The sequence below is a fragment of the Drechmeria coniospora genome, chromosome 01 (assembly GCF_001625195.1).
Source record: "Drechmeria coniospora strain ARSEF 6962 chromosome 01, whole genome shotgun sequence".
NCBI classification, from domain to species: Eukaryota; Fungi; Ascomycota; class Sordariomycetes; order Hypocreales; family Ophiocordycipitaceae; genus Drechmeria; species Drechmeria coniospora.
The window spans coordinates 6810926-6837765 of NC_054389.1; the positions used below are offsets into that span (position 1 = coordinate 6810926).

At 58.6% G+C, this 26840-nt stretch overlaps 10 protein-coding genes across 10 annotated transcripts; 6 read left to right on the top strand and 4 right to left on the bottom strand.

The window, feature by feature from the left end:
* Window positions 1-1347: 1347 nt before the first annotated feature.
* Window positions 1348-2747, top strand: DCS_01772 (glycosyltransferase family 76; the record flags this gene model as incomplete). The annotated part of the gene is made up of 2 exons (XM_040799103.1): window positions 1348-2285; window positions 2345-2747. 2 exons carry the CDS (start codon window positions 1348-1350, stop codon window positions 2745-2747), a joined length of 1341 nt encoding a protein of 446 aa, XP_040659986.1.
* A 1407-nt stretch (window positions 2748-4154) lies between these two features.
* DCS_01773 (uncharacterized protein) lies at window positions 4155-5735 on the top strand (the record flags this gene model as incomplete). Its single annotated transcript, XM_040799104.1, has 3 exons — window positions 4155-4883; window positions 4961-5074; window positions 5163-5735. 3 exons carry the CDS (start codon window positions 4155-4157, stop codon window positions 5733-5735), a joined length of 1416 nt encoding a protein of 471 aa, XP_040659987.1.
* A 369-nt stretch (window positions 5736-6104) lies between these two features.
* DCS_01774 (uncharacterized protein) lies at window positions 6105-9963 on the bottom strand (the record flags this gene model as incomplete). Its single annotated transcript, XM_040799105.1, has 2 exons — window positions 6105-9650; window positions 9700-9963. 2 exons carry the CDS (start codon window positions 9961-9963, stop codon window positions 6105-6107), a joined length of 3810 nt encoding a protein of 1269 aa, XP_040659988.1.
* A 653-nt stretch (window positions 9964-10616) lies between these two features.
* DCS_01775 (Smr domain protein) lies at window positions 10617-12465 on the top strand (the record flags this gene model as incomplete). Its single annotated transcript, XM_040799106.1, has 4 exons — window positions 10617-10655; window positions 10779-11403; window positions 11454-12329; window positions 12407-12465. The coding sequence occupies 4 exons, from the start codon at window positions 10617-10619 to the stop codon at window positions 12463-12465; spliced, it is 1599 nt and encodes a 532-aa protein (XP_040659989.1).
* An 83-nt stretch (window positions 12466-12548) lies between these two features.
* On the bottom strand, window positions 12549-13568 carry DCS_01776 (uncharacterized protein; the record flags this gene model as incomplete). The annotated part of the gene is made up of 2 exons (XM_040799107.1): window positions 12549-13348; window positions 13523-13568. 2 exons carry the CDS (start codon window positions 13566-13568, stop codon window positions 12549-12551), a joined length of 846 nt encoding a protein of 281 aa, XP_040659990.1.
* A 758-nt stretch (window positions 13569-14326) lies between these two features.
* Window positions 14327-15936, bottom strand: DCS_01777 (NADH-ubiquinone oxidoreductase 51 kDa subunit; the record flags this gene model as incomplete). Its single annotated transcript, XM_040799108.1, has 3 exons — window positions 14327-14496; window positions 14561-15548; window positions 15634-15936. The coding sequence occupies 3 exons, from the start codon at window positions 15934-15936 to the stop codon at window positions 14327-14329; spliced, it is 1461 nt and encodes a 486-aa protein (XP_040659991.1).
* Window positions 15937-16508: 572 nt separating this feature from the next.
* Window positions 16509-17149, top strand: DCS_01778 (transferase hexapeptide domain protein; the record flags this gene model as incomplete). Its single annotated transcript, XM_040799109.1, has 2 exons — window positions 16509-16904; window positions 16961-17149. The coding sequence occupies 2 exons, from the start codon at window positions 16509-16511 to the stop codon at window positions 17147-17149; spliced, it is 585 nt and encodes a 194-aa protein (XP_040659992.1).
* An 83-nt stretch (window positions 17150-17232) lies between these two features.
* On the bottom strand, window positions 17233-18899 carry DCS_01779 (Fe-containing alcohol dehydrogenase; the record flags this gene model as incomplete). The annotated part of the gene is made up of 4 exons (XM_040799110.1): window positions 17233-17660; window positions 17719-18356; window positions 18414-18805; window positions 18870-18899. The coding sequence occupies 4 exons, from the start codon at window positions 18897-18899 to the stop codon at window positions 17233-17235; spliced, it is 1488 nt and encodes a 495-aa protein (XP_040659993.1).
* A 729-nt stretch (window positions 18900-19628) lies between these two features.
* On the top strand, window positions 19629-20822 carry DCS_01780 (peptidase family T4 protein; the record flags this gene model as incomplete). Its single annotated transcript, XM_040799111.1, has 1 exon — window positions 19629-20822. One exon carries the CDS (start codon window positions 19629-19631, stop codon window positions 20820-20822), a length of 1194 nt encoding a protein of 397 aa, XP_040659994.1.
* A 1366-nt stretch (window positions 20823-22188) lies between these two features.
* On the top strand, window positions 22189-26458 carry DCS_01781 (uncharacterized protein; the record flags this gene model as incomplete). Its single annotated transcript, XM_040799112.1, has 4 exons — window positions 22189-22300; window positions 22373-24300; window positions 24365-25485; window positions 25546-26458. 4 exons carry the CDS (start codon window positions 22189-22191, stop codon window positions 26456-26458), a joined length of 4074 nt encoding a protein of 1357 aa, XP_040659995.1.
* Between the last annotated feature and the right edge of the window lie 382 nt (window positions 26459-26840).

A 26840-nucleotide genomic window follows, 5' to 3' on the forward strand; every position in this document is an offset into this window, starting at 1 on the left:
GCGATAGCAGATGGTCAAGATGGACAAACGGAGACGTATGATGAGGCAATCGGAATGCAATCGGAATGAATACTACGGCGTACGAAGTACTGAAGAGTACCTGCATGTACGTAACACATTCGAGCACATGAGCACTCTGTAGACTAATACAAGTAATTACCTAGTAATTATTCCTGTGTACTCCGTACTCCGTACTTACTGTACTAGATGTGCAAGCAGATGCACAAGTACTGAGCTGGTATGGGCGTATGTGCAAGCCTTGCATAACTCCGCGGCTAATCCCGCACAATGAAGATTACAACGTACAATTACAGTACGGAGTACGTTGCACATGTAAGTATTACTGTACACCTACAGTACGGAGAAGTGTTGCTCAACAGGATGTGTACCCTTGTTCCTTATGTAGTTGTACAAGCAAGTACAAGTACGAGTACGGAGTGCATGTACTCGTAGGTATGAGTATACCACAAAGAGAACTGCGCACTTATAATCACACGACAACTACTTACTTATACATGTTCAGAATACTCCGCACGACTCTGTACACGGGCTTGGGTGTACATGTACAATACAAGCACACCTACCTGCGCATAGGACAAGTATATATGCTGTACAACTAGGTACAGTGCATGTATTGCTCCGTACTTAAGTATTTGTACATGGACAAGTATGCTCACGTACTGGTGTTGTTGGGGATTTATGTATGCCTAGTTCATACAGTATTCGTACAATTTTCTCGTCAGTTTACTACAGAAATGCTTGGCAAGTAGGTGTACTGTAGTCGTAATGCTGGCATAATTGCGGGCAAGGTTAATTGCTTAATTGTACTGTAGCAAGACGTAATAGTCCTTCAAATTGGTGGGCAGTATTTAAGATCAAATAGGTACTTACTGTACTTACTGTAGCTGCTCAGTATCCATCCGTACAGCACGTAAGTAAGTACAATACTTACCTGCACAATAATACTTGCTTACAGTACTGTACTTCAACTACTTACTTAAGCGTATGTCTTACGGAGTACGGAGTACAGTAATACGTACTCGGTACTTCACCTTCACTCAGCTAGGATTGACCAGGCTAGCCTTTCAAGTGGAGTCAACGGCAGCTATGGCAGCGTCTCAGGGGATGGTGCTCACAAGGAACTAATTAGTAGCTTCAACGTCAAGCTCAGAGCACGCATCATTGTCGTCCGTCCACGGCGACTTCTCAAGTCTATCCCCATTGCCATTCGCCTTGCTTCGCGTCTTCGTCCATTCGGCTGCACGGGGTCTTCGTTCGCCTGTTCGCCTTTGGCAGACCCACCTAGTTAAAAACAGAAGCGCATCCCTCGAAGCAGGCCATGTCTTGATGCGATTCGGCCGCAGCACCATGTCGCTCGATGCCACCCTCTTCAACGTCTCCCGGCCGATCCAATCGCTGACGGCCCTCTTCGTCGGCTGGAAGGCCGTCCTGCTCGCCTTCGCTCTCGGTGCCGTCATCGGGCCCGACTACGACACATCAACTTCGCTCTTCTTCGACCGGCTCTACGGAAACAAGACGCGCGTCTCGCCGCTCGCCGCCAGCCTCACGCGATGGGACGCGTTGTATTTCGTCCAGCACGCCCGCCAAGGCTACGTCTTTGAGCAGCAATGGGCCTTTGGTGCCGCCATGCCCGGCCTTGTCCGCGCCCTCGTCTCTCTCATCCCCTCGTGGATGGCGGACGGCAACGGCGTTGCCCTCGAGCCCCTCGTCGCCATAGCCTTGGCCCACCTCGCCCACCTCACCGCCGTGCTCGCCCTCTACCGGCTCACCATGATCCTCTCGGCGGAAAGGAAGCTCGCCTTCGTTGCGTCGGCGCTGCACATCTTTTCGCCCGCCGGCATCTTCCTCTCGGCCCCCTACGCCGAAAGCCCGTTCGCGGGCCTCACCTTCATCGGAAACGTGCTCTTCGCGCTGAGCATCAAGAATAGGAGCGATCCGCTGGCGCGATCCGTCCTCATCGTCGGCGCCGGCATCGTCTTTGGCCTCGCCACGGCCTTCCGCTCCAACGGCCTCGGAAGCGGCGTGCTGTTCGCCGTCAGCGCCGTCCACGGCCTGGCCGCCCTCGCGCGGGAGCGGACGGTGGCCAACCTCATGGGCTTGGCCGCAGCCGGAATCGGCGGTCTCTGCGTCGCGGCTGGGTCGGCGCTGCCGCAGTTCGTGGCGTGGAAGCGGTACTGCGACGACGCGCTGCCCGAACTCGGTCCGCGGCCATGGTGCTCGCGAACGATACCGAGCATCTACACCTTTGTTCAGGAGGAGTACTGGTGAGTGGCACGGCATGGATGCAGACCCCCGCGTGACCAGCCTGACTGGTTGTGTGTAGGAACGTCGGCTTCCTGCACTACTGGCGCACCAGCCATATACCGCTCTTCTTCGTCGCCGCGCCGATGCTCGCGGTGCTCATTAAGTCGGGCGTCGACACGATGCGCGATCCCCTCCGCTGCCTACGCCTGGTCCCCTTCGGCGGCGGCACCGGCGAGGACTACCGCGTGTTTGTGCGCACGCTGGCGGCCACCCAGACGGCCGTGGCGCTGCTTGCCATCACCAACTACCACGTCCAGATCATCAACCGCATGTCCTCCGGGTACCCCGTGTGGTACTGGTGGGTGGCGAGGTGCCTGGTGGACGAGAAGCGGCAGGCATGGGGACGACGCATCTTCGTCTTCATCGTCATGTACGCCGGCATCCAGGGCGGCCTGTTTGCCTCCTTTCTACCGCCCGCATAGGCCAGCGTGCGGCACGGGACACGAATACGGCGGACGATGATGACGAGGCGAGCACAAGTTTGTGTGTGCAAGCTGCGGACACGAGTGAGTGTGTGCGGGTGTGGGTGAAGGTGTGTTCATACATGTACAGTACGGAGTACTATGCGTACCTACAAGTAAGGACTGTATGGAGTATGGAGTACTTACATGCATGCAGGATACATGTAATACTGTACGGAGTATTACGGTAAGTGAATAACTGCCACTGAGCACAAGCACGCACGTGTACAAGTACAGCTGCTTACTATAGGTGTGGTAGGTGTGCAGTATTATGAACCCATTTACGAGCACAGTTCAAGGCGCGGCACCCCCTCAGTCCAGCTCCTGTACGGTATCCGTGGGCCAAGGTGTGCAGTAAGTAAGTACGGAGCACAACTACAGTACAAGTATTTACGCCTATGAGTAGTGCTGTACGGAGTACCTATGGTCCTATAGTCACCGCGTACTAAGCATTAATAGTAGGCGAAAGAAACGGTGGAAACCTCCAGGGCAATGGCTCGCGTGCCCCTCACCGCTCCATCTTTCATCTCCACAGACCCTTCGCTCGCTCACGGCCGCGGTGGACCGCGCGGCCACATCCCTGCCTGCGAACGACTATACCGATAGGCTGCGAGGCAATCACCATCCCATTCTTTGCGGAGCGCCCATGGTCAGTCAAATCTTCGTCACTGTGTTCCTCTGGAGCCACCTGGCGCTTTGAATCGGCCTCGTCTCCGGGCAGAAAGAAAATTACGATTCGAGGGACAACCGCGGACGATTGCAGAATTACGAGCACGGCACAGCGGATCAAGACTACAAGTACATGACTGTACGCTCAATGGGCATACGATAGCCGCGCTCCGGCATTGTTCTTTGCTCGCCCACACAAGCGGAGTAAGTAGTCGGAATAACACGTCTCATACCTTTATTGAAGCGGATACCCACGTCACTGGAGACCGCGGCCCGGTTCGCAGGAATTATACAGTACCTACTCGCACACAACAGTCCCGTGCGCTGCAAACCGTATTCGTCAACGAAGCATCCGTGCATGTATTTGCATCCGCCAGACGAAGCGAAACCTCCTCCTCTACCTCGCCCTCTCGTTCTCGCCTTCGCCGGCTAGCTATCGTCGCCCTCACTGGTACGGGAGCGTGCCCGCTTCACTGTATGCAAGAAGAGACCAAGACCCTCCTTGGCAAACGACCTGCAGCTGCGGCCGCCATACAGATTATCGGCGCCGACCGCCCATTTCAACACAATCCAGTTCTACAGCTGCCGCCTAGCTAGCTATTTACTCGCAGTCCCACCATAGCACCTGAGCAAAAAAAAAGTGGCAAAATCACCATCTGCGTCCACGGAATCTCCTCGTCCCCTGCCCGCACAACCAGCATGGCGCCCCTCGCCTCGGCAGAGACGTCCAACGAGGTCGACGGCGACAACCTTGCCGTCGCCGTCGTCGGCCCAGATGCAGCTGCGGCGGAAGGGGAGCACGCGGCCCGCAATCCTCGGCTCGAGACCTTGCTCTGCGAGGACGCCGATCTCCGGCTCTGGCTCGAGCACACTCACTACTTCGACATCGCCTACCGCGAACGCGTCCTCGACAGTTACAGGAAGCTCAAGGCCGTCGAGGAGGAACGTCAGCGGCTGCTGCAGGAGCTCCGCGCCATCGGTGGCCCTGCCACCTTCTACAGTCCTACTACCGGCCCTGTTCATCAGGCGCCCATCCACAACCAGCTTCACGAAGTCCAAGCCAAGGTCGCCTCGAGATCGCTGACGCATCTTCGGTCGACCTCGAGCAAGGAGGAAGCCATTCAGCCGTCAGCCACTTCAACCCCTACCTTGGCCTCTTCCTCCGTCACTCACCCGGACGGAGCCTTGACGCCGCCGCCGACAACGCTGCTGCAACCGCTGCCGCCGCCGCCGCCGTCACCGCCGTCGCCACCCTCGTCGCCGCCGCTGTCGCCGCCGACGTCGTCGCCCTCGCCGACTGCCTGGGCGCCCGCCAGGCGTGAAACTGGTGGCGGGCGTCCAGATTTTCCCGTGAAAACCCAGCTGGAGTCGCGATACTTCCTCTTCAAGTGCTCCAACACTCTCAACGTGTATATGTCCCAGCGAGATGTATGCAGCCCCTCTCTAGACCCCCCTCCCCTCCCCCCCCTTCGACGACTCGCCAGAGCTAATGCCTTTCCATCCAGGGCCTCTGGGTCACTCAGGCCAAGAACGAGCGACTTCTGACCGAGGCCTTCCACGAGTGTCGAAGCGTCATCCTGTTCTTCTCCATCAACAAGTCCCGCAGCTTTCAAGGCTACGTAAGCACCCGCTCTCCCGTTTCCCTTCCGTCGCCGATACATCGACGTCGCAGCCATGTTGAAGACCCTGTGCTGATTGCGTCACCAGGCCCGCATGGTGTCCCTCCCCGACGCTACCATCGCCAAGAAGGAGTGGATTCGCAATATCAACCTGACCTCCGTCACGGCCCCTTTCCGCGTCGAGTGGATCAACATGACCGAGACGCCCTTCGATAACCTAGGCGACCTGAGGAACTCCTACAACGAGTACCGCTCCGTTATTGTAGGCCGCGACGGGCAGGAGTACCCCCCCGAATGCGGCCGGCAGATGGTAAAAATCTTTGACGAGTCCTCGCAGCAGGGCCAACTCGCCGACGCTGGCCGTGGAACTAGTCCTTACGTTGGGCTGGGCAAGCCGAGGGCCCCCTTCAACGCCCTGCGTGCGAACGGCGCGCGCAAGCCGTTCGATTCCACCTTTGGTCGCCATCGCGCCGAATTCCCCAACGAGGAAGAACGGCCGTACGCGATGCGATCCTGGCGCACTGTGGAGATGGTGCCATCCCACCCTGAGCCCAAGTACGCTATTTACAACCGCCGGAGAGATTCCTCTTCGCCCTCAATCGTTTCCGAATCGTTTCCGCCTGCCACCGTCGACAACCTAATCGACTTGGTTGGAGAGTAGAACCAATTGGGGCGTTGGAATCTGTATATACCCTGCAGCCTGGGGAGGCGATAACCTGGGAGAGATAGCAGAGATGGGAGACATGAGAGCCATAGAAGTGGCAGGAGAGCCGCGGCCGATGTACTTCGCATAGAAGGAACATCGTTTTCAGGTACGCTGTGTGGCGGAAAGATCGACATTTTACGCCATGTTCAGGAACCCGAGGTGCACAGTATGACACTCGTTATTCAAACATTCACCGCTACCTGAAGCTATGGGTCGCCCTTGAACGTGTATGACCGGCTACTTTGTCCGTCATCCCCGTCGTAAAATGCACCAACGCCAGCCCGGACTACGACTTGATCTACCACGACAAGGCTGAAAAATAGGCTAGTACTCGTCGTCGGAGTCGCTGTGTTCGTGAATCCGTATGGCACGCCATCGTCGATCCGTCAGATCTTGCGCAGCCGTTCCCTCGCTCTCCGGATCCACGTACCCGCTCCCTCCCGCCATGCTCAGTGCGACGGGCAGGAACACGAGCGCATGGAGAGCGGCGAAGACGACGAGTGCGAGCCACACGCGAAAGTAGTACACCTCAAAGATCTTGGAGTGTGTAAATGCGAGCACGCAGACGCCGAGCAATTTCGTAATGGTGATGCCAGAGAAGACGGAGCCGCCGACGTTGACAAGCGCCGTCCAAGCCCGGGCCTCGCGTCCGCGAAACGCGTTGTTGTTGCTCTCCATGACCGTCCGCGACGGGAACATGAAGGCACGGGCAATGTGCGCGCAAAATTCGACCGATATGCCGACGCAGATGATGAGGTTGACCAGAGACACAGCGTTCAGAGACACGTTGAAGACGGCCATGGCTCCCATGATGTCGACGACACTCATGACGACCGTCATTGCAACGACGCCGGCCGTGAGCATCGATCCGAGAAGCACCAAGGCGACGACGAAGACGATGCCCACCGCGGCGGACAGGAGACTGGCTGTGAGCGGCACGATGCTCAGGTACTGGTCGAAAAAGATGTAAAAAACGCTGTAGGGGAACACGTCGGCGCCGGTCCGCTCCTTGATCTCCGACGCAATCCGACGCGCTGACGAGTATGCGTTGATAAAGTCCGCCTGGCTTCGGAGAGGTGTGTGCGCCGATCGGAAGTGGCTCGCATGTATGCTGCTCTCCTTGTCGTTCACGACGACTGCATCTCCATACGCAGCTTGACCACCGAGGGGGCATTCATCGTCCGCCGAGGCCGTGAGAAATTTGTGGAGGTATCGGATGAACTCTTCATTTTCCGGCATTCCAAAAAGCGTCGTATTCCACTCAGGCTTTCGCTCGGCAAAGCACGGCTTGCCATCTTCCACACAGCAACTCTCGTAGACGGGATTCAGCCAGAGGAAGAAGTCGTCCATCCAACTGGCAGTGGGTGAAGAAATGTAGGATACTTCCGACCGCTGTCTCTCCAGCTCGAGGGTGTTGGTGAGAGAAAACGGCTGACAGGTGGTGAAGCGTGAGCAGAGCTCCTGTTGCACCTTCCGATGGGCCGCATCAACGCCTCGTGCGACGAAATAGACAGGCGGGCCGATCTCCAGGTAGTCGTACAGATCATCAAAGTACGGGATCAGATAGGAGCCATCCGGAATCGCCACACGCTGGTCGAGGCCAAGCTGGATCGTAGGCAGCAGCGCCAACGCGGCCGCAAACATGCCAAGGAAGATGGCGACGACGCCTAACCTGACTTTTTTTCCGAAAAGGGCGGGAGCGTAGGTGTTCTTGATGAATATTTGAAGCAGGCTCTCCTCGTCGGCGCCGGTGCTGCCGGAGAAGCCGATGCCGTCGTTGAGATAAACGCGTGCCTTGATCACCTGCCACCACGGCCAGAGATCGCACCGGTGGTCTTCGACCCGCACCTGGTTGAGGGACAGGAACGAGACAAACATGGTCATCTGAAGGACGGCGTTGATGAGGACGGCACCAGCGGCGTAGGCGGCGAAATTTCGGACGGCGGGCATGCCGACCGCCGCGCCGAGAGCAAAGGCCGCAGTCTCCGTCAAGGCGGAGAAGAGGATGGAAGGGCCCATGCGGCCGAGCGCCCGGGCTACCCGCTCTTCCACCATCTGGTCCGGGCAGCTCGCGTTGACCCTGTCGAGCTCGTGAACGATGAGGAAAATGTTATCGACGCCGACGGCGAGGACGATGAAGGGTATGACCTCGACTATGATGAGTGTGGCCTTGAGACCAACCCAGGAGAAGAAGCCGATGGAGCTCGCGATGGACATGAGCACAATGACGATGCCCACGAGACCCAGGGTGACCTTGGACTCGACCAGCAGCAGTGCCGGGTTCCGGAAGAGGTGTTTCAGGGGCGTTCCCAGGGCCAGGCATGCATAAATGAACATGACAATGTAGCTGACGACGACGATTTTGGCGTCGGTATTGGTAGACTTGTTCAGCTCTTGTTCCAGACTGATTTCCGTGCTGAACGATAAGCGGAGTCCGCGCTCCTTTGCTTCCCTCTGCACCTCAAGGAAGCGGTCACGAAGGGCATTCTCCCAGTCGATGGCGCGTGCCAATTGACTGGTGCCTTCCTCTGCATTCTTGACGACCCAGGTAACGGTGATTGCCTGAGCGTCGGCCACGTCTTCGTCGAATCCACCAAGGATCATGTTGGCTTCCATCGGTTGCCCGAACTCTGGTCGGCAGTCCACCGGGGATCTTGCGCAGTTTCGAAGGTCGCTCCTCCACGTGCTGGGGTCCGGGTCACCCCGAGACCACCAATAACCTGTTACGGACTGGACGACGCAGGCATTTCCTGTCGGCTTGAAGCATACGTCGTTGAGGCGGTCGCCGAACTTTGGGCTCTTGAGATTCTCAATGTTCTTCTCCACCGACATCCACCACTGGAGAGTGTCGTAGCTGAGAACTGGCCCTCGACCAGAGGCGTTCGTGTCGTTGACGAGGAATATCTTTTCTGCGCGGTAAAATGGGCCAAAGTTGGCGTCAAAGTAGGCCTTCTCCTCGGCGGCGGCCGAAGACGGACTGACCCAGAGCCGAGCAGGCTCCCTTTCGAGGTCGAATCTAGACCAACCGGCGCTCAGGATCGCAACGACAATCAGGCTCGCGCCGATCGTGAAGATAGGGAATCGGGCGGCAGTGTGGCCAAGAGTGTAGAAGAGTTTGTCGCACTTGTCGTTGATCCAGTAGCGTTTGGTTGGACGATCACGCATCGCCTCCGTTAAGACTGGCCCTCCTTCATCATCGTCGTCGCTATGCGAGGCTTCGTGAAGCAGTCGAGTTCGTTCGGCGCGGCGCTGTTCATACCTCTTCCACGAGACATTCCCAAATATGACAACGGCGCAGGCGAACAGAAGAAGGCTGTAGGTGAGGATGGAGGCAAACGAAAGGCAAGGCAGCAGTCCAACGTGGCAAGAGCCCGTCCGGTCGACGGCTGGAAGTTCGGGGCACACCTCGGGGCAGTCGATGCAGACGCACCGGTAGTCGGCGTCGTCGTCGTTGCATCTCTTCGGCTTCATGTCCAAGGGTCGCATATTCGGCTGATTGTATTCCTTGGGATAGTTTATCTGGAAGGGGGATCCGACAAACGGTTTCTTGTCACCCAGGAACTTCAGCATGTCGTGGTAGTTTTGGGCCCCGCCGCCTATCAAGTCCATGGCCTTGCTGTTTGCGCCGCCGAACTTGACCTCCTTGCAGCTGTTGTAGAGGCCGGACCCGTATTCGCCGGATATAAGCTGATCGAGCTCAGTGACGAGAAGTTTTCCGTCCTTCTTCGCCGCATCAGTGACATTGACGAAAATAGACTGGTCTGGGGAGCAGGTGAATTTGCAAAACATGTTGAAGAAGTTCTTCTTGCAAGCTGGGCAGGAGCCGATTAGAGTATTGGGTGTTCCAAGCTCGGATTTCAGTGATTTGATCTGCGACGATGAGCATTCTGCCAACGAAAATTCCGGATGCACATGTTACCTGGTCCATGGTACAGCAGACCGGGCCGTCAGCCCATTCCTGACCGCAAAGATCAACAAGCTCCATGCGGAGGTCGGCATCGGGATTATGTGCCAGGCCATTGTCGACGCATGGCAGCTCCTTGCCGAAGAGACTCTGTTTCCCACACTGACCCCTGAAGGCGCATCGACCGAGTTCGTGCTTTGCCGTGTATGGGTCGGCAACGGCCAGCCCGGCTAGGAGCAGCGGTGCCGCCCCGAGGAGCGGAGCGATGCGAGAACGCATCTCGATCACGGGCCGTCGGCCGGAGTGACGGTTGTTCGAGAGAGGCACTGATCAAGGAGAAGCTAGGAGTCCATGCGGTGCGGGAAAAGCCTGCTGGTTGAGGGGGAAGCTGTCAGGGTGTTGGGTCGAGCTAGGTCGGGGTTGTTGATGGCGAGGTTGTATGGTGGAGGTCACTGACGGTCACGGTCAGGACAGTAGTCGTCATACCAGCTCGCCGGCTCCAGCAATCGGGCTATCGGGTACCTGACGTATTAGTGCTTAGTGCGTGGCGAAGCCACAGGGGATGGATGGCCCACTAGCATGCCCCGCTCGGCATCGGCAGACGGATTCTCCCGTTCCGATCATGACCTCGTGCGCCTCTCCCCTCACAAACAGGCCTTCAGCTCCAAGACGAGAGTTCAAAAATGATGCACCAGTTCATTGCCCTCCCTCTCCCCTGTACCTTGGCATATCATCGAGTTACCCGCAAACGCCTGCATCACTCAGACAACAACAGTGGAATTTTGACAGTACGACTTCGGTCTTCGCCGAAGCTGAACGCGTTCCAAAGTTCGTCGGTCACTTCTCCTGGATAATGCCTGCATCCAAGAGCCCATCACCTCCCCTTCCATCTCAGATCTGGTTCCAGCACCCTCCAGCGAAGCAGCGACGGAATGGCCGGTGAATCAGATGGTCACGTTCAGAAATTGGTGGTGCGTATTCGTCTTGAACTCTACGGTCGCCTCGCCATGCCTTGGCTTGTGGCCTGGCAAACCTGCGGTCGCTCTCCCGCCAAAACCGCTGCTTCCCTAAATACAAGTACGCTAACAGTTCAGGCCTCCTTTCACACGCTGCTCGATGAGGCGCTCATTGTCGCCATCGCAAGCGATTATAACCTCGAGGACTCGTCAGCATATGATGCTGCCCACCTCACACTCCAAGGCTTAGCACAAACTGTTCGCAGCGATGAGGCCACCGGATTCAACCCTAGCGGGATCCCCGTTTTAGTTGACGGAGAGGTGGACAAGATCATCTATGAGCCTGCTTCTACAAGCGGTAGCTGTCTTACCTCACTGTCTCACTGCACAGACCCCTCCAGTACAGACACCTCTTCCGCGCCAGAATCATCTGCCGGCCTTCCCCGCGTTACGACCTTTGATGATGACAGCGACGAGTCCAAAGTCCTGTTGCTGCAGTCCATGTTTTCGGATCTCAAGCCGTACACTATCACGTATTCTGTCAGGAAGGCAAACGGGAATTTCCAAGCCGCCTTGGATGACCTCCTCAACGTTCAATACCTCAGGTCAACCGGTCAAGAGTTGAAGGGCGTGGACGGGTTTTTCACACCCGACGATTCGGCCCCATCCAGGACCAAGCGCAGGAAAAGGGCCAAAAACAGACTGACGCCGAGTTCGGATCTGTCGCGTGACTGCTCGCCATCTCCCCGCATCGATTCCAACGGTACGCCCCTGTGTTGTGCCTGTTTGCCGTGACTCTAATCCATTCTCTAGATCAGGACGAAATCGAGTACATTGCCGAGAGGTTTGGCATCCGTTCCGGCGAGGTATGTGAGGCGTATTACAAGACTGGGCAGTCCAAAGGCGCAACGGTTGTTGAACTGCTGGATCAATACATATCGCACGGCATCGAGGCTCAAGACGAGGCAGGAAGGCAGCAGGCCCGAGAGCTGACGCGAAAGTACCGCCATGTGCCGGATGCATATATGTCGACCATTGTCCATGTCACCGGCTCCGTGTCACAGTTTGCCGATGACCTGGCTGCGCTCCTAAACAAGCACTTTTCCGACCTGCCGAAGCGCCAGAAGCTGGATCTCACCCACAGACTATCGCCACTGCCCCCCGAGGACATTGAGGATGGTTGGATACTCAAGTCCGGGCGCGATGCCACCAAGCAGTTGACCCACAAGCCAGCATCAATGAATTTCGAGGAGGCAGCGCAAATAGCCAACCGTCACCATCAAGCCAGAATGGACTCGATCGCCTCGGCGGCCCAGCTCCGCCGACGTGGAGCCTCGAGCCCGCTGTACAGACAAGCGGCAGGGTTCTATACCGACCGAGCCCGTGAGCAGGCGAGGCAAGCTCAAAAGTCCACGTCCGTCGCCGCCGACTTGCTTGTCGAGACGCAGAGCACAGCCGGGTCGATCGACCTGCACGGCGTACTTGTCCACGACGGCGTGCGCATCGCTCTCCAGAGGACTCAAGACTGGTGGCATGACCTGGGAGATTCTCGACCCCGCAAGGCCAAGGAGCATGGCTTCACCGTCATCACAGGCCTCGGCCGCCATAGCGCCGGCGGCGTGTCGCAGCTGAGGCAGGCCGTCGCCGCCGCACTCTTGCAGGACGGATGGAAGTTTCATGTCGAATCAGGTAGGTTTGTCGTTTATGGGCATCGTTGATGGCGTGGAACCTTCTCAACGCATCATTCTACCCCAAGGTTTGGATAGCGGATATTTTGGACATGGCCACCAGGCTCGAGAGGAACGAGTCGCGGGGAGATTCATGAATTCGGCAGCCGAAGCTGCACTCGTGTGTTGCTCTGATTTGTGATACCCCGTGCTGCCGAGGACAAAATATGCGTGCTATTCTCTAGACATTTTTTTCTAGCTTCTTTGCGCACCTGTCCCATACGGTGATGCCGGTCAATATAGTGCTACCAAGCATAGCCACGCCGACGAGACCACCATGAACCTTGATCCAGCCGATACGAGATGCGGGAATCATCAGATCGAGCAGGTCGGCGAGGAGCTTCATCCCAAGAGCGACTGATCTGTGGCTCATCTCCAGCGCCGCAGCCTTCTCCGCCGCCTGACGCCGGACAAGCTCCTTCGCTTCAGCGCGTTCCTGCCTCGTCCGGCCCCTGGTTTTTTTCTCTCCTTGTTGGGTATCAGGCTCGTCAGTCTGAGGAGCGCGATGCGAACTAGATAGGCGGAATAGCTTGATGGCGGTGCTCAGCGCCGAGGTACTCAGCGCGATGAACCATAGAGCCTGGGCCTCGGCATCCAAACGCACGGCTTCGTCAAAGCCGAAGACGGAGACGCCGTCAACGCGGGCAAGGTCCAGCAGCGTCGCCGACTCCATCATTCCAAACATGCCAAACGCCGACTTGGAGAGAATGTCGATCCAGGTCTCGGGGAGATTGCTGCCGGCCGATGAGGCCGATGAGATGTAGTGTCTCCAGCTTGACTGGAAGCTGTCGAGGAACCAGAAGAGGCGGATGGTCCGCCGTGTGAGGCTGACATGCGATTGTAGCTGCAGTATCGATTTTATCGAGCTCCCGTGTAATGAGGAGGGCTGCGAGGAGAGGAGAAAGTTGGAAAGCAGGGAGGGGCAGGAGGTGAGGATGATGAAGATGGAATGGAAGAAGCGTAGGAAGCGCTCGAGACCGGCTGCATTTGTTCATGCGTTAGTTAGCTGGACAGGCAGTTCCGACATTACGGTCGCATCTTGATGACAATGGCACCACGGGAGCATTCATACTGATGCTCAGGTATGTGGAAAGCAGGACGCTTTGGGAGGTTGGAAGGATAGGAAGCGGGTGGTGATGAACTCGTGATACTCACCAGCATCAGTGGCAAATGCCACAGCGCGGCCAACCTGGCCAGACATGGGAAGGGAACGACAAACAAACAATATTATCGGCAAATCAAACCAGGATGAAACGACGGCAGACGATAACGTAGTGTGCCGGCAGAAGAGGAACGAGCAGGAGTGTTGGAGCGATGTTGAAGGTGTTCAAGGGACGGGTCCTGCATTAGCGTTGGTCGGGAACAATGCAATCAATCCAGGTGAAATCGGATACGTCGGACGCATCGGGTGGGAACTTCACCCGCCTGCAATGCCAAAACAACGTTTCCAAACACAGGGGTCGGCCAGAGGTGCGGCTAGCCATCTTTAAACACAATGGTTGGCGTTCTAGCATTGGCGCTGTCTCATGAACGATCTGGAATAGGCCTAGAGGGAAAGGCATCGGAACTTGGAGCAGATCTGGTGCCGCCCTTGGACGAGATACGCACAGCAGAGTTTGCCCATCGTTGTCAATTCTTTCCCATGCTATGCTTGGCTGGAGATTCAAGTAAAAGGACGAATCTTTCTTGAAATAGCTGCGTCAAGAGAATGCTATTCCGGGTCGTCGGGTCGTCGAGTGAGCCTTGACAGCGAACAGTGTCGAGCAGAGGAAATGCAGGCAACATGAACCTGCGCAGCAACAATGTCCACTCCACTTGCATCTCCCTCGTTCTTCACATAGAAAAAAAAATACTACAAACAATAGCCCATGCGTGCGGGTGTATCCACGAGCCTCCCGTCCAATGCTTCGCTTGACGGCGGTGTCGATACCCTCCAGCCCAGACCAAGACACAATACAATCACTGGCCAGGAGAAATCAACTTTCCTTGCGCCTTCGAATTGCTCTCCCATCCGCCGGCCAACGCCGGTCCGCCGTTTTGCTGCGCAAACTTCTGCATCCGCGCCTCCAGCTCGGGTCGGAAGTGGCGGATCAAGCCTTGAATAGGCCAAGCAAACGCTTCTCCCAAGGCTGCGGCAAGTTAGATGTGGTGGAAGAGAAAATGGAGGGTTAGTGGGTGACGGTGCTTGCTTACCGCAGATGGTGTGTCCCTCCACCTGCTTCGTCAGCTCCTGAAGCATGTCGATTTCCCGCTCACGGCCCTGGCCCTTCTCGAATCGTGACATGATCTGCTCGGTCCACTTGCTGCCCTCTCGGCAGGGCGTGCACTGGCCGCAGCTCTCGTGGCGGTAAAAGTGGCTCAGGCGGGCGATGGCGCGGACGACGTCGGCGCTCTTGTCCATGACGATGACGGCAGCCGTGCCAAGACCCGACTGGCTGTCCTTGAGAGCGTCGAAATCCATCAGTTGGTCGTCGCAGATGCTCTTGGGCAGGATCGGCGTCGAGGAGCCGCCGGGGATGACGGCTTGAAGGTTGTCCCATCCACCCCGAACGCCACCGCAGTGCTTGTCGATCAGCTCGCGCAATGGGATCGACATTTCCTCCTCGACCGTGCAGGGGTTGTTGACGTGTCCCGAGATGCAAAACAGCTTGGTGCCCTGATTCCGCTCACGGCCAAAGCCGGCGAACCAGCTGCCGCCGCGACGGCAAATGGTGGGCGCGACCGCCACCGTCTCGACGTTGGCGACGGTCGAGGGGCAGCCGAAGAGACCGACGGCGGCGGGGAACGGCGGCTTCAATCGCGGCTTGCCCGGCTTGCCCTCGAGCGACTCGATGAGGGACGTCTCCTCGCCGCAGACGTAAGCGCCGCCTCCTCGGTGAATGAAGACGTCAAAGTCGTAACCGGAGCCGCAGGCGTTCTTGCCGATGAGCCCGTCGCTGTAGGCCTCGTTGATGGCATTCTGGAGGACGTCGGCTTCGAGAACGAACTCGCCACGGATGTAGATGTAGGCGGCCGTAGCGTTCATCGCTCGGCCGGCGACAAGGCAGCCCTCGATGAGCTTGTGGGGGTCCTTGCGCATGATCTCACGATCCTTGCACGTGCCGGGCTCGCCTTCGTCGGCGTTGACGACGAGATATCGTGGCTTCGTGTCCTTGTCCCAGTCCTTGAAGTTCATGAATGACTGCATCGTCGTCAGTCAGATGCGCGCTCGGCGAGCAGCCATCAACCGCAGGGAGGGCTGTCCGTCCGAAGCAAGAGAATCATACCCATTTGAGACCCGAGGGAAAGCCGGCACCGCCGCGTCCTCGCAGGCCCGAGGCTTTGACCTCGTTGATGATCCAGTCGTGGCCCTTGAGGAGAATCTCCTTGGTCTTGTGCCAGTCGCCCATCTTTTTGGCACTCTTGAGGTCGGCGGGAAATCGGCCGTAGAGATTCTGGAAAATACGATCCTGGTCCTTGAGACCACCGTATGTGCGGACAGGAGTGCCATCCTGCACCGTGGCCAGACCCCTCACGGCGGTCCGTGAGAGGCTCACAGCCTTTCTGGGCGCCGCTTTCGTCGACAGCATTGCGTCGGTGTCCCAAGTGTGCGGCGAACTGCGATGGACGAGTGAGGCGCTGTGCGGAACGTTGGCGGCGAGAGTTTGTCTCGACGTGCAGTGGCAATGTAAGCGTCAGAATTGTCGACGCTGTGGTTGGCCAATGGACCTCTCGATTCGGGCGTTAGGCGCTACATCTGCTGCCACCCAACTTATGACACGTTCCATGTATTTCTCAACTGCACACCGGCCCCACCAATTTTCGCCCATCAAGCTTGGTCGAAGCTTCGGGCCCCCCGCACCGTCACACCTTGCGATGCATGAATTCCACTGGACCCAAGCGTGCCATAACAATAACTGATAATACTAGTATTATCACTGCAGTCAGCACACAAGCAGTCCTCTGTACTTACAGTACAGTACGGAGCACAGTTCTAGCCGCGAAACAACCACCTACTTACTAACGTCCTGTACAACCACCTGCACCCGTGCACATGGTAGCTCCCCGCTGAAGCAACAGCAGCTAAGCGGGCGGAAAATGTCGCTCGGCGAGTTGCAAGACACTTGACTTTACCGAGAGATACTTTCTTCCACCTACCAGAATGTCGAGCAAGAGGCACTCCGTTCTCCCGGCCATCGATCGCAGCGGGCCCAAGCCGCCTGTTCACTTCTCCTCCTCGCTCATCATCTCCGACAATGCCATACTGCAAGGTTCACATTCGATAACGATGCAGTCGGAGAGTGCGGTGCACCCACGATCCAGGATCGAGTCGACGATTGGCAGCGTCCTCGTCGGTCGGCGGTGCATCATTCACGAACGAGCACATATCGGCGCACGCCCCAAGGACCTGAGCCATGCCCAGGCGGGAGGCGTTGTCTTGGGGGATTACGTCGTCGTGGAAGTCGGCTCCGTCATCGAGGCTGGAGGAACCGAAATTGGCGATGGGACGACTCTACAAGTCGGCAGCAGAATTGGAAGCGGCGCCAAAATTGGCAAGGTATGACTGCTCAATTCCCACGACTTGCCCTCGGCACTGACACGTGAGGGCGGCAGCACTGCACCATCTCGAGTCTGTCTGTGATTCCGCCGGGAGAAGTCCTCCCCGATTTTACGACGGTATATTCGAATGGCCTGCGGCGGATGGACAAGCGTGACATGGGCGAAATGCGCAAGGCCGGTTTGGTCAAGCAGATTGCCGTGTTACGAAAGTTGATACCCAGCGACCCAGAGAAATTCAAATGAATTTTCCGCCCTGCCATGCTCCGATATGTCATGCTTCGCGCTGCATGCCTTCCGCGCAGGACCGTGGAGTAGCAGCGAACCCGTTAATGGGTCATGGCATCCTCAAACAGCCTACGCAGCTGGTCCCTTTCGGCCTCGAGCTCCTTGGAGAGGCCCGGGGCGAACATCAGGACGCGTGCCTGCGGTATGGTGCCCTCGACGAGAGCATCAATGTGCTCAGGACCGAAGCCGAGCTCCTTCAGTCCCTTTGGCTGGTCACCGAGATCGGCGAGGAATTTGGTCAGAGCCTCCGCGAGGACTTCGCCTGCGCTCTCCCTCTTCACGTTGGAAATGTCGACACCGAAAGCTTCGGCCGCTTGGAGGTGCCGCTCCGGATTGGACGCACCAGTGAAGCGGAAAACGGCAGGGGCGGAGACGGCAACGGAAACGCCATGCGGGATGATGGGGACCGAGACTTCGTAGCCTTCGTGCTTGTATCCCGGGTTTTGCCCAGAAATCGGGTACGACATTCCTGGAAAGCTCGTCAGCCTGCATCGCTACCCAAACTTCAAGGCACCGATTGTGCATACCGTGGCACAGGTGGACACCTGCGTTTCCGAAACCGACGCCAGCCATGGTTGCGGCGAAGAGCATCTCGCTCTGGGCCTCGAAGTCGTCGGGGTCCTTGACGGCGCGGGGCAGGTATTTGACGGTCGAACGGAGGGCATGGAAGGAAAAGATGTCAGAAATCGGGTTGGCGCCCTGGTAGGCGGGCCTCATGATGGGATTCGCCGGCCGAGGCGTCCTCTCGTTGTAGGGAATGGCCGTCCAGGACTCGAGCGAGTGGCAGAGGACGTCGAGGCCGGAGCTCGCCTTGACGGCGGCGGGCATGGTCCTCGTGTTGAGAGGATCGCAAATGCCCAGCGTCGGCTTCATGTTTCGGTGCGCAACGCCGGTCTTTGCACGCTTGGAGACGAGATCAAAGATGGCCGTCCCCGTCGTCTCGCTGCCCGTTCCCGCCGTCGTCGGGACGGCAATGAGGGGTTTGAGTGGCTTATCCACGGGCCGCCCCTTACCGAGGGGTGCGTTGACAAAGTCGAGAAAGTCGGCATCGGGATAGGCGGCGTAAAGGTTCATGAGCTTGGCAGTGTCCATGACGGAGCCGCCACCGACGGCGAGATAGGCATCGGCCTCGTACGGCCTGGCCCAGGCTATGGCATCTTTGATGCTGCGCACGTTAGCCAAGGATGTAGAGACACAGAATAGGCAAAGACAGACGACATACGAGCTGTCCTTGGGCTCTATCGTCACGTTGGAGTAAACGGAGAAATGGATGCCCTCCGCCGCCAGCGCCTCGCGGACTTGCCGCATGGCATCAAGCTTGTCCACGGTGGAGTCGGTGACGACGCAGACCTTCTTCGCACCCATGTTCTTCAAGTCCATGCCGACCTCCTGCGTGACCCCGGGACCGAAGCGGATGGCCGAAGCGGCCATCTCGAACGCATACTCCTTCTGCACCTCGACGCTGGTAGGTATGGCATAGCGCCTCGGGGCGTCCCTGGGCCGGGGAACGATGCCGGGAGCAGAATGGTGATGGCCCGGATTCGAATGGCACGGGCACGAGGGAGGGTGGGTGTACTGGATGGTGCGGAGCAAGCTCGAGGCTCGCTTGGCCGCCTGGGAGGAGTAGATCACAAGGTGAGCAGGCGTGTCGATGGGATGCGGGGATTCATTCACCTACGGTGGGGATCACCCTCACGGGGGCAACCATATTTGATGAGCTGTTACGAACCCGTAATTATCATGAAAGGAAGTGGTGCGAAGCCGTGAGGTGACGTTCGATGTTGCATGGATGTCCGCTGAGGGATGCCGAGGCTGTGGTGGAGTGGGTAGCTCACCGTGCCATCCATGGTAGGTGTGCATGCTGGTACATGGCAGCTGTGAGACAAGCTTGAACCCCTCCTCCCCCTCCAACTGGGGTCTTCTGTTCCACTGGACAGTCACCTTCAGCACACAAGCATGCATGCGTACATGTACAGGCACGGCCAGATCGTTGACGGTGACGAGGCTCGATTTTCATCCAGAAAACTCCATCCCTCCAGCTGTCCGTCGCCGTGCGTGCACAGTAAGTAGCTATTTCACGCCCATGACGGCACGTCGAACCACCGCCATATCGAAGCAGGGAAGAGTTGCCGAGTTGCTGCCAGCCGCCTTAGCATGCATGAATAGCCGAATTGGCAACCAGACGCAGATAAAGGCAGCAATATGAGCAGCGATAAATCACGGGTTGCCAATATAATGGGCCAACGGGGCGTCAAAGCTGCGCTCTCGGCGTGATCCCCCTGCGTCGTATGCGTTGAGCCCAGACAGGGAAGCGGGGGAACGAATGCTGCCGGGACGGGTTGGGACGTAGGCATATATATACAAGCGTGCCGTCCCAGCTCTCGAGCAGAAGAATGAGGCTACACGACGAGAATTCGGCGGGCGTCAGAAGAACTACATGAAGATGTCGACCAAGTCCTCGCGGGGCCGTGTTCGCCACGTCCTCCCGAACCTGTACTACGGAAGATGGGCCGCCGGGCCGCTGAACTCCATCACGGACGTGCCTGGCGTCTTGGTGCACACGCAGTCCATCGAGCCCGATGGGGACGTGCACACGGGCGTCACGACTATCCTCCCTCGCAAGGACTGGATGGAGTACTCGACCTTTGCTGCCGTCTTCCGCTTCAACGGCTGCGGAGAGATGACGGGCTCGCATTGGCTCGACGAAACGGGTCTGCTGTGCTCGCCCATCGTCATCACGGCGACGTCGTCCGTGGGCGAAGGCTACCGCGGCGTGCAGGAGCACTTCTACCGCCGCCGCCGCCGCAGCAAGGATGAGTTTGATGGCGGGGGCGTCGACCTGTTCATGTTTCCGCTCGTCGCCGAAACCTTTGACGGCTTCCTCAGCGACCCTGGGCGATTTGCCGTCACGGCGCGGCACGTCATGGACGGCATCGACAAGGCAAGCCCTGACGCCGTCCCGGAGGGTAACACGGGCGGCGGCACCGGCATGATCTGCCACCGATTCAAGGGCGGCACCGGATCGAGCAGCCGAACCGTCCAGGGCATCGGCGTCGACGGAGGCGAGACGAGCTTCACCGTCGGCGTTCTCGTGCAGGCCAACTACGGATTGGCCGAGAACCTGCGCATAGGTGGCGTCCCCGTCGGCCACGTGCTCGAAAGGGAGGGCAAGCTCCCGGTGGAACGTTCCGGGGCCAGGGAGCGACTCAAGGACGGAAGCATCATCGTCATCATCGCCACCGACGCTCCGCTCGTGCCCATCCAGCTGCAGCGCCTCGCCAAGCGCGCGACCGTTGGCCTGGCCAAGGTGGGAGGCTACGGTGCCAACACGTCGGGCGACATATTCCTCGCTTTCTCCACCGGCAATCGCATCCCGTCGCAGGTGATGACCTTGAGCGGCGAAACGGCGGTCCATGCGGAGAAGGCACAGGAGAGGATGGTGCGGATGACGGACAACGATTCGATCAACGGCCTGTTCGAGGCGGCCGCCGACGCAACCGAGGAGGCCATATACAACGCCATGTTCATGGCCGAGTCCATGACGGGCTTCAAGGGTCGACGCGTAGAGGCGTTGGATCTGGATGCGATCAAGAAGATTGTTGAAACAGGATTGTCGTCAGGGAAAGAGTAGCAAGGAGAATAATACCAAGTATCCATGCCATAGGTAACTGACGAAGGAACGGAGTAGTATTACTTGGTACTCCGTACCTGGACCGTTAGATCTCTAAGTACTCCGTGGTCACGCCAGCTACAGTACTGCAAGTGTACTTGTACTTGTAATTACAGGTACCGCACAGGTAAGAGGAATACTAGGTACCTGGTACATGTACATCTTCAGGTACGGAGTAATACTCTACCTACACAGTGATTACTCCACACCGTGATTGCTCCGTGCCTAGTACAGTGATACTCGGTAGTGCTGTAATTACCTGTAGCCTGTGGGTAGATACTTACCTACCTAGTACTTACTACCTAGTACATAGGTACTAGGTAGATCCTAACAGTACTCCGTACAAATAGTAATATGAGTAGCATCGCTCGGAGTCCAAGTACATGCAAGTACTGTACAGTATTCCATGTACGGAGTACTGTTCTGGTCCAAGGTACTTCTGTACTCAGTAATTACTCCTACTGTCGTAGAGTTCAGAAAGAATGGGGAACACTCGCTGTACCCACCCATACGGGAACGAGCTGTACCGTGATGTGTAGTCGTACAGTACTACAGTACGAGGTACTACAGTACTAACCTAGGGTAATATGTAACTAGTCCATCCTGTACAATTCTGGTACCCGGCTACCAGACGAAGCTCCAGGGGGGGCACACAGAGGTACGAAGGATATAACAATAACCACCGCGGTTTGCTCCATCCATCCGCAGCAGGCCGTTTCGGACTTGAGCGAGGTGAAGAGCCACGAAATCATGCAGCCGCAGCGAAAAACTAAACATATCATGCCTATACTCTCATGTTTGACCAATACAAAAAAGGTCCTCCGTAGCCAATGGCCATCCCTGCGAACGCTGTCAAGGTAGGCTGAGGTGGTGTCTGCGTTACATGTAAGTACTAGTACTTACCTACCTGTATTACTCAGTACAGGTACGGAGTACACGTGCTGTGGATGGTTCGCGCCCATTTCAGGAATGAGGCGGCGGCAGCTGCAGGCACAGTGCAGGCCAAAAATTACCTGCACCTGGGCAGCAGCAGTACAATGTACATGCATGTACCAACCAAGTGCCCGCGACCACCTACTTAGGTGCTCGACGACGACCAACGGAGCTGACGAGCTCAACCTCCATTCTCTCCACCTAAACGCACCGCACACCTCACCTTCGCCACCTGTCGTCGACAGCAACGCTACCCTACCGACTCGCCATCGACGCAACACCATCCCGATCCCTAAACCCCGACCCCCGCCCCCTGCGACGGCCGATTCCCGACATGCCCCCGCCGAGTGCACCCTCCTCCTCTCCTTCATGATCGCCTCGGAGCCGCGCACAGATGGACCGCGCGAATGGACCTGGCGCGGCCGCCACCCGGGCGGAACGGTTCGAAGATGAGAAGCGCCGTATCATCGAAACATGCTTCAACAAAACGGACGTGGACGGATCGCGTATGTTGTGACCTCTGACCGTGGCAATCCGCCACACGCTCGCCACCACTCCGTCTAACCGTCGCCCGCCAGTGCTCGAGACGTACATCACTCACATTCGCATCACCGAATACTCTACCCATCCCTCGACACCACCGCCTCCCCACGCACGAACGCCCGAAGCCGAGAAGCCGCGGGTGATCATCGTCGCCGTCCGGAAGTCGGGCCGCGTCCGCATGCACAAGTCGAAGGAGAATCCCTCCGGCAGCTTCTCCATCGGCAAATCCTGGAACCTCGACGACCTCACCCGCATCGACTCCTACACCGGTCCGCAGGTGAGTCCGGATAACCGGGCATGGGGCGCCGACACGGGCTTTCTCGTCACCCTCGGGAAGCCGTACTACTGGCAGTCCCAGACGGAAAAGGAAAAAAAGTTCTTCATCGCAAGCTTGATCAAGATCTATGGCAAATACACGGGTGGCCACGTGCCCGAGCTCATCGGCTTCGATCAGAAGGAGCTCGATCAAGTGCTCGGCGCCGGGAGGCGACAGGCCTCCCGGCCTCCCATGCCCGAGCCGACGGCCAGTCGGCAGAGCGCCTCCTCGGCCGCATCGGCTCCTCCCCCCATGACCATCCCCCCACCTTCGACGAGCTTGCCCGAGCCGCCGCGACCGCCGATGCAGCACGCGAACACGGCGGACCCCGTCTCCGGAAGCTTCGAATCCTCCATGTCCAGGGTCCCACCACCGACTTCGCGATGGAAGACCGACAGGAACAGGAGCCAGGACTCGGCCGTCGCCCGTAGCGACGATGGTTCCAGCTTACCACCTCGCTCCCGCAACGGCCCGACCGGCCCCAGCGCCTTGGCTCGACTGGGGGAGCTGGGGGGGTCGAGGGAGCCGTCCGAACCGGCAGCCGAACCGACCCCTCCCTCCCTCCTGCCGTCGGATTCTAGGCTCCCGCCCGAGAGGAGAAGACCGCCGATGGATCCGTCACGTCCCCAGGACCGTGACTTGGTGCCCCCTCCGCTCATGAGCCCGACGAAGAAACGGGACGGCTCGGCGCCGCCGCGGAGGAGCACCGATCGATCGTCGTCGCAGCGAGAGGACGCCGCCGCCGGCCAGCAGCCCATCCTCGTGTCCTTGTCCACGTCATACCCGAGAACGAGAACGAGCTCTGAGTCTCCGATGGCGGCCATGTCGACCACGAACGCGACCGACACTCCCGACACGGTCGAGACTCCTTCCGCCGCCGACCTTCCGGACGAAGAATCGCGCCCGGGCCTCGGACCGATGATCAAGTCCAAGAAGTCCAAGTCCGATGTTGCCGGCGCCTTCTGGAAGGCGGCCTCCACCGCCGCCGCGTTCCGTCCACGCCCCGGCGGCGCCGGGGACCGCCTGCGTCAGGCGGCTCAGACGATTCAAAAGTCTACCGAAGGCCCCGATGGCATCACAGGCGTGGTCCCCGCGCCGCCTAGGCCGGTCTCTCGGGGCCCGGCGGAAGCGGCCACCCCGGCGGAGCTGAACACGAACCCGCTGGAAGCGAAGCTCGCGGCATCGTCCGCCCAGCGGCCCGACAGCGTCGAGGCGCCTCCCGCCGTGAGGAAGCCGGAGAAGGCTCGCAAGGAGGAGGGGCGTAAGGAGGAGGCCCCCAAGGAAGAAGCCCCCAAGGACGATCCCCGCAAGGACGATCCTCGCCGGTCCGTCGTCGTGGGGAACGACGCCAAGTACCTCCAGTCCCTCGGCGTCGACCCGACCATTCTCGACGGCAGAAGCGAGGAGTTTGGCAAGTGGCTCGACTACTTCGGCTGGGTGCCCGGGGAGCGGATGCGCCTGCAGACGGTCGACGGCATCAAGATGGATCTCGACCGCGAGCTCAACAAGGCCCAGGCAGGCGGCTGGCTCGCTCGCTTCAAGGAGGAGGACGAGCGGGTAGATGCCATCAAGCTCGGCGTCGACATCGCCATGGCGGAGTGCGAGGAGATGGATAATCTCCTGACCCTCTACTCGGTCGAACTTTCGGTACGTTGCGACGCCCCGCGACCGTCGCTTTCTTTCGCTCCTGTTGCCTAACGCGAATGCGCAGACGCTCTCGGACGACATCGCCTACATTGAAGCCCAGGGGCAGGGTCTCCAGGTACAGGCGGCGAACCAAAAGCTGCTGAAGAAGGAGCTCGAATCTCTCCTCGACACGTGCGCCATCACGTCGACCGATCTCGAGGCGCTGCGGGTGGCGCCGCTCGAGAGCGTGCGAGGGCTCGAGGACGTCGAGGCCGCGCTTGTGACGCTGTTCAAGGCCATGTCCAAGATGGACCCGACGCTAGGGGCCGACGCGATGCCCGTCGTCGACGCGACGACCGACTCGGATCGAACGACGGGACTCAACAACTACTACGGTCAGATGAGAATCGTGCAGGAGAAGAAGGAGATGTACCTGCAGGAGAACGCCATATTCATGCGACGGCTCGTCGAGTTCATGGCCCGTCAGTTCGACGCCGCCTTCGCCGAGACGAGGCGCTCTCTCGAGGCCGCTCTGGCGAAGAAAGTGGACACGTCTCACTACGATGCCGGACGGGACCTGCTGTGGAAGTACAGCCCGCTGATGCTCTACGCCCGAGACGCCGACCTGGACAACTGGAACCGGCTCATGCAGATCTACCAGGACATGAGCCATTCCCTCTACAAGGGTCAGTTTCCGCACATCGTCGCCCTCTGGCGGCAGAACGCGCGGAAGATGACGGGCGAGGAAGCCGAGCTGCTCTTCTCGTCGCACGTCGAGAAGCAGCCGGACGGCGTGGCCTCGACGGCGCGGAAGCTGACGGTCAAGAAGAGCCACACGCTGGCTCGGGCGCTGCGTTCGGACGGCGGCAGTCGAACCATCGTGGACAAGTCGAGCGCGGACTCGAGGAGCTTCCCTTGCGAGATCTTCTCGGGCGTCATCGAAGACCTGCTGCCGCTGGCCGAGATGGAGCAAAACTTCATCATCGATTTCTTCCACGCCACGACGCTCGAGCAGATCGACTTCCCCGACGCCGCCGCCGCGCGGGCGCCCCGTGATCGCCGCGGCGGCGACCTGAAGCGGCACCGCCACATGGAACCGGATCGGGATCTCGCTCGCCGCGTGACGCGTTCTATGGAGGTTGCCTTCGCCTTCCTCGAGCCGGAGCTGCGAAGGCTCATGGAATGGGTCGTCGGCCAGGACCCCTTGTAAGTCGACCTCACGCGCGTGGGCGCAATGGACGGACCATGTTTGCTGACGTGACGCAGGCAAGGTGTCGGCATCCTCGCCGTGCTCGAGAGGAAGATGACGGACATGAGCCAGTCGAACCAGGAATACCTCCACACGCTGCTGCAGAAGCTGTACGGCTTCCTCGAAGGCCGCTTCCGCAAGTTCATCGACGAGCAGATACGGGCCATCGAGGAGACCAAGGTCAAGATCAACAAGCGCAAGGGCGTCATCGCCTTCATCCGCGTCTTCCCGCCCTTCATGACGGCCGTCGAGAACATGTTCACGGGGCTCGACTCGACGCTGTCGCTGCGGCGGACCATCAACGGCGAGTACGATCGCATCCTGAAGTCCATGTTCGACTCGCTCATGGTGATCGCTCGGGAGAACCCGACGGTCGGCATCGGCGGCGGCGCGGATCCGGAGGACAAGGAGGCGCTGAACTTTCACATCCTCCTCATCGAGAACATGAACCACTTCCTCGAGGAGACGGACACCCGCGGGCTCGACGTGCTGGAAAGGTGGAAGGAGCAGGCCGGCAGGGAGTACCACGAGCACATGGGCCTCTACCTCAACGCCGTGATGCGCAGGCCTCTGGGCAAACTGCTGGACCAGCTGGAGAACATCGAGGCGCAGGTGCGGTCGGGCAAGAACCCGGCGGCGATTGCGGTGCAGCCGTCGAACAACAAGGAGACCTTCAACAAGATGCTGGGCAGCTACGACTCGAAGGAGGTCCGCAAGGGCGTCGAGGCGCTGCGCAAGAGAGTGGAGAAGCACTTTGGCGACGCCGACGACCCCAACTTGAGCCGCGCCTTGGTGCAGAAGGTGACGAAGGAGTGCGAGGCCTTTTACAACGAGGCGGAGAACCGGATAGGACGGGTGACGACGGATGTGTACGGAGGAGACGTTGCGTTCGAGTGGCCGAGGGCGGACGTCAAGCTGGCTTTCCGGTGACCTTGTCACGGACAGCACATCTGTGCATAGTGAGTGGCAGACGTCGAGAGCGAGAGGAGTTGAAAAGCGTTCCCGGGGGGGGGGGGGGGGGGGGGGCGCACGGCATGACGCTTGTACGCTATGATGAGAAGAGGACTTTGTCCAGGATGGGTGTTTCCATGTCTCGATAGCTGGGATTGCTGTAGTTGGCGCAGATGACGATGTCATCCCATTGTTGGGTGGCACTTTGTCGACGTTCCAAACCACCTAGTGTACGGATGCAATCTACCACTCTTTTCGATATCTACTTGTTCTTTTTGCAGAAGAACACAAAGCATGCAGAATTAAACACACCATGGGTGACGAGACCGAAATGAGAGGAAGATATAGCAAGATGCGCGAG